Source organism: Artibeus jamaicensis, unplaced genomic scaffold, assembly GCF_021234435.1.
Source record: "Artibeus jamaicensis isolate MK-2021 breed Jamaican fruit bat unplaced genomic scaffold, CSHL_Jam_final contig_519, whole genome shotgun sequence".
Lineage (NCBI taxonomy): Eukaryota > Metazoa > Chordata > Mammalia > Chiroptera > Phyllostomidae > Artibeus > Artibeus jamaicensis.
This window is the reverse complement of record NW_026521871.1, coordinates 54443540-54458436: the sequence shown is the minus strand read 5'-3', so window position 1 is coordinate 54458436 and position 14897 is coordinate 54443540. Positions and strand designations below refer to the sequence as shown.

Below are 14897 nucleotides of genomic sequence, written 5' to 3'. Positions count from 1 at the left end.
AAAATTCTGCATGAATTACTTTTCACCAGTCCGTTCTGGCATACTTCTAAAGATGCCATAGTCACTTGGATCAATGATAGCCAGTGTGCACACTCTGTAGTACTTTCCATGCACTGTGCCCAATTCAATATATTTGCGACTGTGGTGATGTACACCAGTTTTGGCCAACATGGCATAGTTCTTTTTCAGATTTCCTCAACACCGGACAGTTGTTGGCAAGGATGACCAGTTTCACTTTGCCTTGTCTGATCATGTTCAGAGTCTTTTTGTACCCCAGCACATAATTTCCATTTTTCATAACAAGTTGGAGCCTAGAGTAGATCTATTCCAGTGACTTTTTTCTTTTTTGCAGCCACCATCTTCCTGCCTTAGCTGTAGGATGGCCCCCAACCAAGAGCATTCTGGGTGACAGCCCAAGAGTGAGAGAGCTGTTTATTGTTTTGCAAAGTAGCTATTCTGGAAGTGTTCAGAAGCCATGGTTGTTCACAGACCCCTGGCACTCCATCTAGCCCTAGAGTGTTTTCCTCATCTCTTTATTGGGAGTACTCAACTATCCCTCCGGCTTTGTTTTTGAAGTACTTTAATATTTACTGCTCCTCACCAAGTCTTTGACTTGCAGCTAGTTAAGAATCTTGTTTCCTTGACTGGTGTGGCTCAGTGGATTGAGTGCAGGGCTGTGAAACGAAGGGTCAGTAGTTCAATTCCTGGTCAGGGTAGTTGCCTGAGTTTTGAGCCAGGTGTTTCTCTCACACATCTATGTTAATTTATCCTTCTCTTTTTCCCTTCCTTTCTCTCTCTCTAAAAATAAATACAATCTTTAAAGTAAAAAAAAAAAAAAGAATCTTGTTTCTTTTGGGGTTATAGAGAGTTGATTCATTGAGTTTATCCATTTCTTTTTTTCTGTTAAAAGGCTCAGCCTTGTGTGTCTTTAAAAACAGCACCTTGAAGAACTTAACAGCCTTTGTTATTATGCAGGCTTCTGGTACTTGATGATGTCGTCTTTGAGTTTGTGATTTTGAGGGAAAATCATACTCTGATCAACCAGAATTGTTTGTTACCATTACTGCGATATAACCATTGTGCAAAAAATTTTACGTTTTAATTTTTGTTTAATACAGATTGTGGAAAATACAGGAGCATGTTAAACAAGAAGTTTAAGTCCTGTGATTCTATCATCCAGACAAAACTACTAATAGCATTTAGATGCATTTTTTTGGCTTTTTTTTTCTTATGTATATAATTAAATGGTACTGGAATATACAAATACAGTTGTGTTCCCTTTTCATGCAAAGAGTGAAATATATTTACACAAATAAAAATATACATATGAGTGGATTGAGTGCGGGCCTGTGAACCAGACAATCATGGTTCGATTCCCAGTCAGGGCACATGCCTGGGTTGCAAGCCGGTTCCCTGCAGGCCAGTTCCCAGCAGGGGATGCACAAAAAGCAACCATACACTGATGTTTCTCTCCCTCTCTCCTTCCCTTCCTCTCTAAAGCTAAATAAATAAAATCTTTAAAAATATATATATATATATATATATATACACATATGTATTTTAAATGGACTTTGTGTTGGGTGGGGCAGCAAGAATCTTCCAGGTACCAACATCCTTTTTAAAAAAACCTGTGTTATAGAAAGATCTAGGGGATCATACAGTAAAAGCTTACGAGCCAGAACATCTTTATATGAATTTGATATGTAATGACAGTGGCATCAAGTCAGTGGCAAAGTTATTTCAGTAGTTCAATAAATGATAAAGGGACAAGTTGTTTGGCTTTGGGGCAAAAAATTAGACATTTACCTTACACTCTGCAAAATGCTAAAGATCAAAGCATTATATTAAAAATCACATTGTAAATTTAAAAAATTGCCCTGGCTGGTGTAGCTCAGTGGATTGAGCACGGGCTGCAAACCAAAGGGTCACCAGTTCAATTCCCGGTCAGGGTACATGCCTGGGTTGTGGGCCAGGTCCCCAGCAAGGACTGTGTGAGAGGCAACCACTCATTGATGTTTTGCTCCCTCTCTTTCTCCCTCCCTTCCCCTCTCTCTAAAAATAAAATCTTAAAAAAATTGTATATCGAAAATGACCTGATATTACTGAAAGATTTTTTTCTAACATAAAAGCAAAGGAAGAAACCGTTACAGCTGTTGAGAATTTATTTTTTGTTTTTCTTTACTCACTGGTTAGTGTAAAATATTTCCATATATTTCTAGAGCTTCTGCCCTTCTGCCCTCCTGCCCCCCTTTCCCTAAGCAGCACTTTTGTGTGAGGTTTTTATACTTGGAGGGTTTTATACTTGGAGTCTAAACTGCTTAAAACACATGGCTAGTTACTAACCAAGAGGTGTTTTTATCATTGAATATTTCAAATATTTTCACAAGAATAAAGGATATAATGAACATCTGGGTATGAACCTTTATCAACATCTTCTAGGTTTTATAGAATTTTTTCTACTTCAAGCTATATTGGTCTTTTTCCTTTTTTGATGAAAGCTTAAAGAAAGAACTTTGAGACTTTATAGCAGATACCTTTTTACATTGGTTTTGAGCAGTGACTACCCATCCCTTCTGGGAATAAATTTATATTAAGACTAGAGGTTCTCGTAGGGACACGGTTGAAGGCTGCATTCTAGAAATACTGACAGGTAGGATTTGTTTGGAGCAGAATGGTTTTTATCATCTTTGGAACCTTGATTTAGAAAAAAGTTCTGAGTTTGATTTGGTATAAAATGTTTCATTTTATCCCTGGCTGGTGTATAGCTCAGTGGATTGAGCGGGGGCTGTTACCCAAAGGATCGAGGTTTGATTCCCAGTCAGGGCATATGCCTGGGTTGCAGGCTGGGTCCCCAGTGGGGGCCATGTGAGAGGCAACCACACACTGATGTTTCTCTCTCTCTCTTTCTCCTTCCCTTTCCCTCTCTCAAAAAAAAATTTTTTTTAATGTTTCATTCTAAAACTAGAAAATTAAACAATTTATATTCACTTAGCTAAATGTTTGTCAAAAATAGAGAGCATGGAACTTTAATTTCCTTATGTTTTATCGTGGGAAGTCTAGAGACATTCTGAGATTAATGAGTCCACAAAGAAAGGTTCAAAGCCATGAAAGCGATCGTGACAAACACAAAATGTGACCAGCAGAGGCCGGTGAGAGAAAGGTGATTTCATGCCCTAAACTTCCTCATATGTGCCGTGGGCATCACTGGTAGCTTAACGTTGAAGTCTCACAGCAGACCTCCTCATTTTCTACTGTTCCTAAAGGGCAGATGAGTGTTTGTTTAAAATCTGTAGACCAAGAACCAGAGGTCAAAGCTTTCCTAGTTTTTACTTTTTGTTTTATACCTTCCTATAGTATTTGAACAATGCTATTTAGAAAATGGATGTATTAGTGTTACTCCTCTCCCCCTCAAAAAAAAATAAATAAATAAAACCAAAAAGCCAAACAAACAAAAACGGAAAACCAAAATGGAATTCTACACTGAAAACTTCCTGTTTCTAGGAAGAAAAGTTGGTCAGTTCTTCTCTATACTTAATACGGGACTTCAGATGAGGCTTAGCCTCTGGAAGTACTGAAACTTGGAAAAGTGAAAGGAAATAAGGTCGCTAGGAAGATTCTAGGGACTGCCCTTGCCAAGCAATATTTGTATGGAGGTTTCCTGGTTTTATAAACTTAATATGGAATGTTTCTTTGTGTTTGTAAATAAGACAAAGTTTTTGCTGTATGATTCTCTATATTCTTTTTTTAATGTAGGAGAAATATACTACTACTCAACCTCTACTGTAAAGTTGGCAGCCCTGAGAACTCCTTTTCTTAATGTAGCGTGTTATGGATGCGTTCCTGCTCCCAAAGGAATGAGGAGCAGACAGTTCCACACGTGATACATTTTTTTATTTAAAAAAAATTGTTTTGAACGCCCTAGCTGGTGTAGCTCAGTGGATTGAGCGTGGGCCTGCGAACCAGAGTATCGCGGTTCGATTCCCAGTCAGGGCACATGCCTGGGTTGCAGGCCAGTTCCCAGCAGGGGACACGTGAGAGGCAACCATACATTGATGTTTCTCTCCCTCTCTCCTTCCCTTCCCCTCTAAAGATAGATAGATCAATCAATCAATCGATCGATCGATCTTTTTAAAAAATTTGCTTTGACCCAGTAACTGTGATTCCAGCACAGGCGATTTTCAAAATATAGGCAGTCTCTCAGTATTTTACAAGACTGCAACTAATTGTTGAAGAAAGTAAATTTGGGGAAATGTAAATTTCAGTCGACCTCTGCTGTCCTTCTATAATGGAGGTGAAAAAAAAATGAAATAAGTGTAAGTATGGTAGAGAACCAGTTACTAATTGCTGTTCGTGTAATCTCTCCTTTTGAGCAGGAGGGTATATGTAATTAGGTGTTGTGAATTTTATAATGTTGTTGAGTCTATATCATGAGAGGTGATACAGGAAATTCCATTTCTTAAGGAAGTTCCAGTGGTGATGTTCTTATCAAAGGGAAGCTTTGACATGTGCCGATACACACTGAGTTTGTGGGTCACCTGCACGGGAGTGGCCTGCTCTGCATATGTAACGGAAGGGTGGAGTGGTTGGCCTCCATGCTCTTCTTCCTCCTATGTGCCATGGGCATCACTGATAGCTTAACGTCGAAGTCTCACAGCAGACCTCCTCATTTTCTACTTGGTGATGGTAACTCGAAGCCCCTGAAGCAGTGAAGGAAGAGCTGGGCAAGGCAGATAGGTGTCAGAAGAGAGGTGAAAAGGGGACAAACGAGGTAAATTTCAGACAAGAGGCCAGCAGCAGCAGCTCTACCTTGTACTCTCTTGACCTGTACTTGCCCTTTGTTTGCACTCTGTTGTGCTTGGGGTTTCCTAGGAATTTTGATTTTAGACAGGGTAAGATATGCTTTTTTTTTTTTTTAATTTGTGGAGAAATACATTTATGTTATGTTATGTACATCATTATAAAAGATTGATTGCTGGGTCTATTCTGTTTGAAAGCACCCATATATAATTTGTATGCTATACTTATACAGCACTCCACAGAAATGTTGCCAGTGTCAGTAAATTAGTTGCAGTAACATATTTTTTCTTTGGTCTTACTCTTCCTGTGGGTTTTTCCCCAAGGTTTATACTAACCATTTACTAGGGAAAAGTATAACATCTATGGTTGTAAGTTACAGATGTTAAGGGGGCAAAGACTCACCCTTCTGCCACACTGAATTCCAAATGCAACAAAGCACCTACCATGTGTCAGCCATTCAGAGAGGACCAGGACACAGTCTTGTCTGCCAGTTGGAAGAGATGAGATAAACACCTTATATCTGTAACATAAAGCAAAACGTGTGGGCAGTGAAAGAGAGACTGATAATGGCTAAAGGAAATAATCACTTTTCCAGACATTTGAGATTGACTGAGAGTCCTTTTGGCAGAAAGGTTCACTGTGTTACTCTCAAATCCTGCTGCTACTTTTGTTCCGGGAGATGGTACTGATTGATCAAGAAGGAATGGTATGAAAGCAGCAGAGTGCTCAGCCATCCATAGATAGATTGCATTGTTGTTCTCCAGGTAATTGGGAGTCTACCCACCCCTGCAAGATTGGTTCTCAAGGTAAATACTCCAATGGAAAACTTGCAGAATTGATTTCTGAATTTTAGTAGTGACCTAGTTATTTAAGACATTCAACTCCCTCCTCAACTTATTTTAATAGTGTTAAAAATAATAAGTTTTACATATATTTAATCCTCTTGTCAACTGTGTGAAGTAAATAGTATTTTATCCCCATTTGATACATAAGAAAACTGAGGTTATCTAACTTGTCCAGGATTACACAGTTAAGGAGAGATCGAGCTAGGATTTGAACCTAGGCAGTCTGGCTCCAAAATTCATGCTCTTCTGTAAGCTATGTTACAAAAAGAATGTGAGCAGTATGTGGCAAAATGGAATTTGGTTGGTTCCAATGGGAGGTGGAAAAGGACACATCCCCTGTGTCTTGGGTCTTGCCATTGCTAGATGGCATACCTGTCCCTTCCCTGTAGGACATAGTTGGCAGTGGAAATAGAACATGTCAGCAGGAATCCTTGCTCCTAGCGTCCTTAGTAGTCCTCTCTGATGGTCGCAGAACAGTTTTGCGTGTGTCTCACTGTCTAGGTCGTGGCTCTGCAGGAAAGATGGTCTAGTACTGGGTGGAGAGTGTGGTTTTGGCTTGTTTCATCTAGTACTGTGACACATGCTTTTGTTTGTCTTCAGTGTGGTAGTTTGGTTTAAGAAATATTTATGGAAACAATTTTCAGATGCCATTAATTGGAAAAATAAGGTGATACAATAAAACTTTACTTTGGATTCCAGGTGCATGCAGCTGCTCTGACTGTTCACTCTGATGCAAGTGTGATTGGCCTGTGCATTTCAAGATAGAAAAACAGTAATGTAATTTTGACTTGTCTATTTATTTTGTTACTAGGAACCCTAAGGAATCTACAATATGAATAATTCTCTGGAGAACACCATCTCCTTTGAAGAATATATCCGAGTAAAGGCGCGGTCTGTCCCACAACACAGGATGAAGGAATTTCTGGACTCACTAGCCTCTAAGGGGCCAGAAGCCCTTCAGGAGTTCCAGCAGACGGCTACCACTACCATGGTCTACCAGCAGGGTGGGAACTGCATTTACACAGACAGCACCGAAGTGGCCGGGTCATTGCTTGAACTTGCCTGTCCAGTCACCACCAGTGTTCAGCCACAGACCCAGCAAGAACAGCAAATCCAGGTTCAGCAGCCACAGCAGGTTCAGGTAAAAGGGCTGTGTTGAGGTGCATCCTGTTTAGTAGACTTTATTTGCCATCATGGTTTGGGTTAGTAGAAGCATCACATCTATATACATTGTCAGAGGTTATTTTCACTAAGGGAAATACTTGGGCTTTTTTTAATTTAAAAAAAAAAATTATTTATCTTTAGTCCTGGCTGGTGTAGCTCAGTGGATTGAGTGCAGGCCTGCGAACCAGCGGTTAGCGGTTCAGTTCCCAGTCAGGGCACATGCCTGGGTTTTGGGCTGGTTCCCAGCAGGGGACGCATGAGAGGCAACCATACATTGATATTTCTCTCCTCTCCTTCCCTTCCCCTCTAATGATAAGTAAATAAAGTCTTTTAAAAAAAATATTTATCTTTAGAGGGAAGGGGAAAGAGAGAGGGAGAGAAATATCAATGTATGGTTGCCTCTCACATGTCCCCTGCTGGGAACCAGCCTGTAACCCAGGCATGTTCCCTAACTGGGAATTGAACCACGATCCTCTGGTTCGCAGGCCTGCGCTCAATCCACTGAGCTACACCAGCCAGGGCTACTCAGACTTTTTAAAACATTTTCTTTCACACAAAGGCTTTCATATTTCAGAATTGATGCATACTAAAAATGTTTGCATCCACTGTAAACTGAAGACCACAGGTATTTGCTGTTTGTGTTGGTGAATTGAACAGCATAGAAATTAGAAGCCTTCTGGGGCTGGATTTGGATGTTACACAGCTGAGAGTGACTGAGGTTTCTCTTTGGTTTGTCACCCTGAGCAGATCAAAAGCATAGGAGGGTTAGTCTTGGCTCATTACTAAAAGCATGACGTTTGGAACTCGTTTTGAAATGGGAAGGCTGATGTATTTTAGAGATCTAGTTGTATGGTTCCCTGACTCAGGTCACCCACGGGTTTCTAGTTCTGCAGTTGCTATGTATAAGCCTCAAGAAATAATGCTATTGATAACAAACTTACTGAAAGAGGAAAATCTAATACATTCGCTGATATGGTAAAAGTTCTTCTCTACAGGGGTTCTTTTTTCTTGTTTAAGTTTGTTTGTTTGTTTATAGAGGGGAAGGGAAGGAGAAAGAGAGGGAGAGAAACATTAGTGTGTGGTTGCGCCTTGTGCGCCTCTATTGGGGACCTGGCCTGCAACCCAGGAATGTGCCCTGACTGGGAGTCGACCAGGTATCAAACTGGCAACCTTTTGCTCTACAGGATGATGCCCAACATGGTCAGGGATGGAAAGATACTTTAAGATTTATTCTAGCAGTGCTGAAAAAAATAAATGCCATAAAAACCTACTAAATCTTTGCTGTGGCTCAGCTAGTAGCATCATCAACACACACCAGAAAGGTTTCAGATTCACTCCTGTCAAGCATATACTAAGACTGCGGTTTGGTCCTGTCAGGGTGCATACAAGAGGCAAACCAGTCAATGTTTCTCTTTCTCCCCCACCTTTTCCTCTCTCTAAAACCGATAAACATATCCTCGAGTGAGGATTAAAACAAAACACAAAAAAACCCACTAAATCTGAGAAATTGCCAAAATAGAGGAAGCAGACAGAGTTGGGTGATAGAGGAATTCATGTAGGAGTGAACTTTTAGGGAAGGTGGGGCAGTCCTCAGGGTGCCCCGAGCTAAAAAGTGAAGAACAGAAAGAGCCAGAGAGGTCCTCTGGGGCAGCCTCAGACCCATGGCTTGGGAATTAATTCAGGACTTTAAACACACACGTGTCCATATATATTGTGAGTCAATATTAGGTACGGGATGAAGGCAGCGCTGCCGATGAGTATGGAAAGGATATACCATATTTTTTGGACTATTAAGATGTGTGTACACACACCCCCACCCCCATTTGGGAGGAAAATGCAGCAGAGACCCTGCTCCTGTCTCCTGTGGCCCCACTCCACCGCCCCCCACAGTGAGCCAGGTACGCTACATTTCGACTACAAGATGCACCTCCTTTCCTCCCATATTTGGGGGGAGTGTGTCTTATAGTCCGAAAATACAGGTACTCCATTTAGCAGTAAGGCAATCTGCTCCTCTTTGGGACATAAAGTCAGATACCTCTGAGAATACAAATAACGAATAGGTGGTTTAAAGAGTTCACGTAAAAACAAAACAAAACCATTAAAAGACGGTATAGGAAATTTTCGTAAACTCTTAAGATAGCTTTTGCCTTTTTTTTTTACCCTGGAGGAAACCTTGAAATAATTTCCAGGTCTCAGGGAACCCCTGCATAAACAATTATATTTACAGCTCATGGAACGTTAGCTTAATCAGCAAGTTAGACATTTAAGAATTCAATAATAATTGTCCCCTGGATGGTGTAGCTCAGTGGATTGAGCTCGGGCCTGCGAACCATGCAATCCGGGTTCAAATCCCAGTCAGGGCACATGCCTGGGTTGCAGGCCAGTTCCCAGTGGGGGACACATGAGAGGCAACCACACATTGATGTTTCTCTCCCTCTCTTTCTCCTTCCCTTCTCTCTGAAAATAAATAAAATATTAATAATAATAATAATTGTCAGTGCTCTTTTGATCATCATTTTTCTCTATGGCCGTACATTTTGGCCAGTTAGGCTATTGTGTGATTCCTTTCCCCACACAGGTTATCAGTTTTAATTCAAGTTATCAGTATAAATAGAGGAAACCTTATTTTTTCCCTTTTAAAAAAAGATTTCCACCTTGGCTGGTATGGCTCAGTGGATTGTGTGATGGCCTGCGAACCAAAGGGTTATCGGTTTGATTCCCAGTCAGGGCACGTGCCTGGGTTGCAGGCCAGATTCCCAGTAGGGGGCTCACAAGAGGCTACCACACATTGATGTTTCTCTTCTTCTCTTTCTCCTTCCCTTTCCCTCTCTTTAAAAATAAATAAAATCTGCCCTGGCTGGTGTAGCTCAGTGGATTGAGCATGGGCCTGCAAACCAAGGGGTCACCAGTTCAGTTCCCAGTCAGGGCACATGCCTGGATTGCGGGCTGGGCACACAGTGGGGGGGCGTTCGAGAGGCAACCACACATTGATGTTTCTCTCCCTCTTTCTCCCTCCGTCTAAAAAAAAATAAGTAAATATTTCAAAAGTAAATAAATAGAATCTTTAAAATAAATAAAAGAGATTTCCTGTATAAGGGCTTTGGGGTTTTTTTTTCTTTGCCTTTTTCAAGTAAGTAGTCATAAAAACCTCACCATGGATTTTTACCGTACAAGTTGCTGAGATAAGGTTTGTGTTACCTGATGTGTGCTGAGTGTGCACTGACCAGCAGTGCCTGTGTGGTTATGGACGGTCAAGACAAATTCACACAGACTATTGGGTCCTGTGGAAGAGAAGGGCAGGACACTCTCTAGGGAGAGTGCCATGTACCTTTTGCCTGGACAGGCTTTTACTGCGTTTTGGGGCAGGCACTCAGGTACAAGCTTATTAATCGTGGATAGACAGTAAACAGCAGAAGTATACAAGAAACCATTAGGGCTTGTCCTTAAATCAAGGTTTATCAACTAAAAGGCTATAAAACTATGGGAAAATAAGAACATTTAACTAAAAGCATTTCTACCAGAGCAGATCTCACAGGTTTGTTAAGAATTCTTTATCTTGCCAGATCACCTGGGCCCTGCGCTAGCTGGTGAAAGGTTGCACCATCTTACCGTCACAGGTATTCAGGCTTAAGTGGATTAGAGCCAGGAAGCGCTTCTCCCAGAGGACATGGGGACTGGACTGTGTTAGAGTAGCCAGGGAGGGTGGTGAGGGCCTATGACTCCCTCCTTGTCTCAGCGTGCGCGCGCGAGAGAGAGAGACAGACAGACACACACACCACACACCACCCCCCCCCCAAGGATGTAGTCTGACTTAGGTTGCCCCCCACCCTGGGGGGAGGGTCTTATCTGTCACTGACTTCCAATCAGGCTTTGGGGACAGGGGGATGAAGCAGGGGCAGCATCTGCTGCCAGAGGCAAGCCTTGTCTCCTCTGTCTCGCATTCCAGAGGTTGCACACTCAGTCTTAAATGGCTGCAATTCCTGAAACCAGGAAGCAGTTCCCATCACTGTGCAAGAGTAGTTGTTTTCTCCCTTTATTTAAAATTAAAATGACCTTTTAGCCATGCTTTCTTGGACCAAAGGGTAATTAAGCTTAGCTTATCTTTCTTGAGACTAATGTTTCCTTTTTATAAATTTTTATAACTGTTAAGGCAAGTATATTTTCTTCAATAACTAGCTTAAGCCAAATTTAATTTTTATAGAAGTTGGCTTTGTAGATTTAATTTAAATAAAAATTATAAATTGATATTAACTGATGTTACATAAAAATTGACTGTTAATAAATCTAAAACTTCTAAATCATGTTGGACAGTATTAATTCAAATATGGCTAAAATTATAACTATATAAAACTTTGGAAAGAAACATTTTTGTTAGTGCATGGCTCGAACATAGGCATAGCAATTACAGAATTATTGTACATTCCTGTTGGTTTCTTCATCTTTTTTATAGGTCTACGTATACTACTTTAAAAGTATAATGTTTTTTGCCCTGGCTACTGTGGCTCAGTGGATTGAGTGGAGAATGGGGAACCCTCAGTTTGCTGGGGACATACGAATTTAGATTGAAGAGAGTTGGCATATGTGGTTGGTTATCTGAGGAAAGTACATTCTGAATCAGAATGGGAGCCTGCTTATTCGAAAGTAGTGTAACTAGAGTTCACTGAGTTGAGTGCATGGATGAGACAAGAGAGGTGACATCCATGCACTGGAGTGAAGGGCTGACCAGACAGCCTTCTCCACTCTGGATTGCTTTTTTTAATTGTGGTAAAATTAGATTGCTTTTTAAAAACCATTTGTCATTACCCCAGACTTTGCTTTGCTCTCATGACTTCATCTGTCCAGACTACGAGCAGCACCTCGAATTTGACAAAGTAATTATGCGCTTACAACAGTTTTATCAACTTGCTTGGGGATAAAGGTGTATGTCAGAAATTAATTAGAAGAGTAACTGAATTTAACTGTGTTCCTTTACTCCCTCCTACTATCATACACATACTTCTGACCACCAAATGTGTGTGTTATTTCCTACACAGACCAATTCTCCAGCACCAGCTGGCTTTCCTACAGTTCAGTTCAGTTCTGACACTATCTACTTATAGTTATCGTCAGATTGTACAAGTTAAAGATCAGTCCCATGAGACTGCCACCTACTTCAGATACCAATTGCATGTCCCAGGTTGTCACCTGGTGCTTCTCACCGCCTAGCTATAAATTGGAGTTCTCAGCCCTGGCTGGTGTAGCTCAGTGGATTGAGCACAGGCCTATGAACCAAAGGGTCCCCAGTTCGATTCCCAGTCAGGGCACACATGCCTGGGTTGTGGGCCAGGTCCCCATTTGGGAGTGCTAGAGAGGCAACCACACATTGATGTTTCTCTTTTTCCCTTTTAAAAAAATTAAAATAAAAAAATCTTTATTAAAAATAATAAATTGGAATTCTCAGTACCATTCCTTGGGTTCAGTAATTTGCTAGAACAGCTCACAGAATTCAGGGAAACACATTTATTGGTTTATTATATAATAAAGGATACAGCTAAATAGTGCGAGGTTCTGAAGACTAAAACACCATCCCAGCACACAGATGTTCACTAACCCAGGAGCTCCCAGAACCGAATACTTTTAGTATTTTTACGGGGGCTAAATCACACAGGTGTGATCGATTAATAACCCAATTTTTAGCCCCTCTTCCGTCTCCACAGAATGGGTAATGGGGGTTTAAAGTACCAAGCTTATAATCATGGTTTGGTCTTTCTGGTGACTGGCAGCCATCTAGGAGTCTACTGAAAGTCGCCTCATTAGAACACATAATGCTCCTAGCACCTTTATTATTAGGAAATTACAAAGGTTTTAGGATCTCTAGCTCAGAATCAGACAGTAACCAAGATATATATTGGTTATATCACAGAATCACAGTGTGTGTGTGTTTGAGATAGGGAGGCACTTTCTGAAGGCAGAAGGAAGAGGTTCCATGTTAATGCCCTCACAGTGTGTAGAATTCTAGGAGAACAGCCCAAGTTTCCTGTTGCTGGCAGGTCTGCCTGAGCTAAGTGAAGGGTGTTCATTTGGAACTTGCTTTTCAAGAGTGCTTCTGAATTCATTACTTCCTAAAGCATCCACATGGAGTTAAATGTGCGTGCCAGAGAGGAGGCCCTGTGATGATGATTCCCAGGGATTGGGTTTTGCTTAGCACCTATAGAATTGCTTGTTTCTTCTCTGTTCTTCCACAGGGCAGGAACTAAGGCTTCACATAAGGGTGGCCAGCCAGTCTGGGCTATTTAAGTGAAGGATGCTTTGGAAAGGGGGACTTCTTAGCATTTCTTTTGTTGCTAGAAGTAAACATCTCAAAGCTTCAGTGGCTTAAAGTGCAACTCTTCCTCTCTTGTCATCCCAACCTTCATGTCTTTTCCTCTTCCTTGATGTCACACATTCCCTCCATGCTGGGACAGTTCCTAACCCCTCATTGCAATGTAGAACTGCTGAGTGAGAAGTGAGGTGATCAGGAGCCAGATTTGGCCCTTAGACAAACATGAGTTTCTTCTGCCTCTGTTACATTAGATATGTCATCTTAGGTAGCTGTCTTAACCACGTTGTTGAGTCCATTATCTACATCATGGAAATAAAAAGAAATTAGGTATTATAGTTACTTTGAAGATTACATAAATTACAAGTCCTAAGCATACTGCTTGGCACACAGCAAGCACTTAGTAAATAAAAACTGCTGCTGCTGTTTCCTCCTTTCTCTTCTCGTTAGTGTCATTCCTACCTAGGGCCCAGGTTGCTTCTTAGACATTTGAAAAGTATCCAGACAAGCATTTATTTATAAACAGGTATTCCCAGTTTGCTATTTTTGCCCTTTTATAAAAGAGACCCAATTTTTAAAAGATTTTTTATTATTGTTATTCTGTTAACAGTTGTCCCATTTTTTCCCCTTTGCCCTTCTCTGCCCTTCCTGCTGCCTACTCCCACGGTCAATTTCCTGAAAAGACTTATAATGTTACAGATACAATTCATACCTGTGGTATTCCTCTGTACACCCCCCCTCCTACCTTAAATATGATCTTAAAGTTTTTAAATTGGTATGGTATTGAATATTTTCTGTATCCATCTGGGTTTCAGTTGTTAGTTACAAATATCAGGCCACATATTTCCTCCTTGCTAGTCATTTACTCAGAAAAAGGATTGACTAAAGCATAGTGGTTAGCTCAGGGAATTTGTGGGAGGGCCAGAGAATGGGTTTTGGAGGCTTGCCTGCCTGCTGTGGCAGAGATCTTAGCCACACCACTGGGCATACAGGTTCTCACCCTACCACAGTGTTTCGCTGGGATGTTCGCCATCCTGCTCCGTTTATGCCACTCTCACCAGAGAAATGAAGGTTGTGGTTCCTAGTGCTCCTTTCTGAGTCCAAGTTTCATGTTGTGTGTCTAATGTGAGAATCCGTGGTCTCATGCCTGCGCTCTACAGTGATTCTGCCTTGGGGAGGCAGCACACCAGAGTGTGGTGCAAACATGCGTTTGTGGCCAAAAACAGGATTGAAATAAGCTATTCTCTCACAGCCTGACCGTCACTTGAGATTGATGGACTTTTTTTAAAAGATTTTATTTATTTTTAGAGAGAGGGGAAGGGAAGGAGACAGAGAGGGAGAGAAACATTGTGTGAGAGAGAAACAGTTGCCTCTCTCACGCTCCCAACCAGGCACCCAGCCCTCAAACCAGGCACAAGCCCTGATCAGGAATTGAAGTGGGCGACCCTTGGTTTGCAGGCCAGCACTCAACCCACTGAGCCACACCAGCTAGGGTGCATTCCAGTTTTTTTACATCCTTACCAACACTTATTTGTCTCTTTTTAAAAAACTTTATTTTTTAGAGAGGGGGGGAGGAAGGAAGGGAGAGAAACATTATTGTAAAAGAGAAACATCAGTCTGTTGGTTACCTCTTACATGCACCCTGACTGGGGACTGAACCTGCACCCTAGGCATGTGCCCCGACCTTTCATTTTGCAGGGTGTTGCCCAGCCAGCAGAGCCACACTCGTCACGTCCCAGCACCATCCTTGGTTATCTTCCGTGATATGTCTCCTTGTGTTGTTAGATAAACGT

General features: G+C 41.4%; 1 protein-coding gene, 1 non-coding gene and 1 pseudogene across 9 annotated transcripts in view; 1 reads left to right on the top strand and 2 right to left on the bottom strand.

Annotated features, from left to right (window-relative positions):
- The window catches only part of QRICH1 (glutamine rich 1), a 39979-nt gene that overhangs the window by 4404 nt on the left and 20678 nt on the right, over positions 1-14897 (top strand). For all 8 annotated transcript variants that reach the window (XM_037128604.2, XM_053668952.1, XM_037128603.2 and 5 more), the window contains one exon: positions 6454-6783. In XM_037128604.2, coding sequence (XP_036984499.1) covers positions 6475-6783 — 309 coding nt within the window. In that variant the 5' untranslated portion in view covers positions 6454-6474. The remainder of the gene's footprint in view (positions 1-6453; positions 6784-14897) is intronic.
- Positions 16-400, bottom strand: LOC119036644 (60S ribosomal protein L30-like; annotated as a pseudogene).
- Positions 3746-3881, bottom strand: LOC119036762 (small nucleolar RNA U109). Its single transcript, XR_005080057.2, has one exon. It is a non-coding gene; the product is annotated as a small nucleolar RNA U109 (small nucleolar RNA).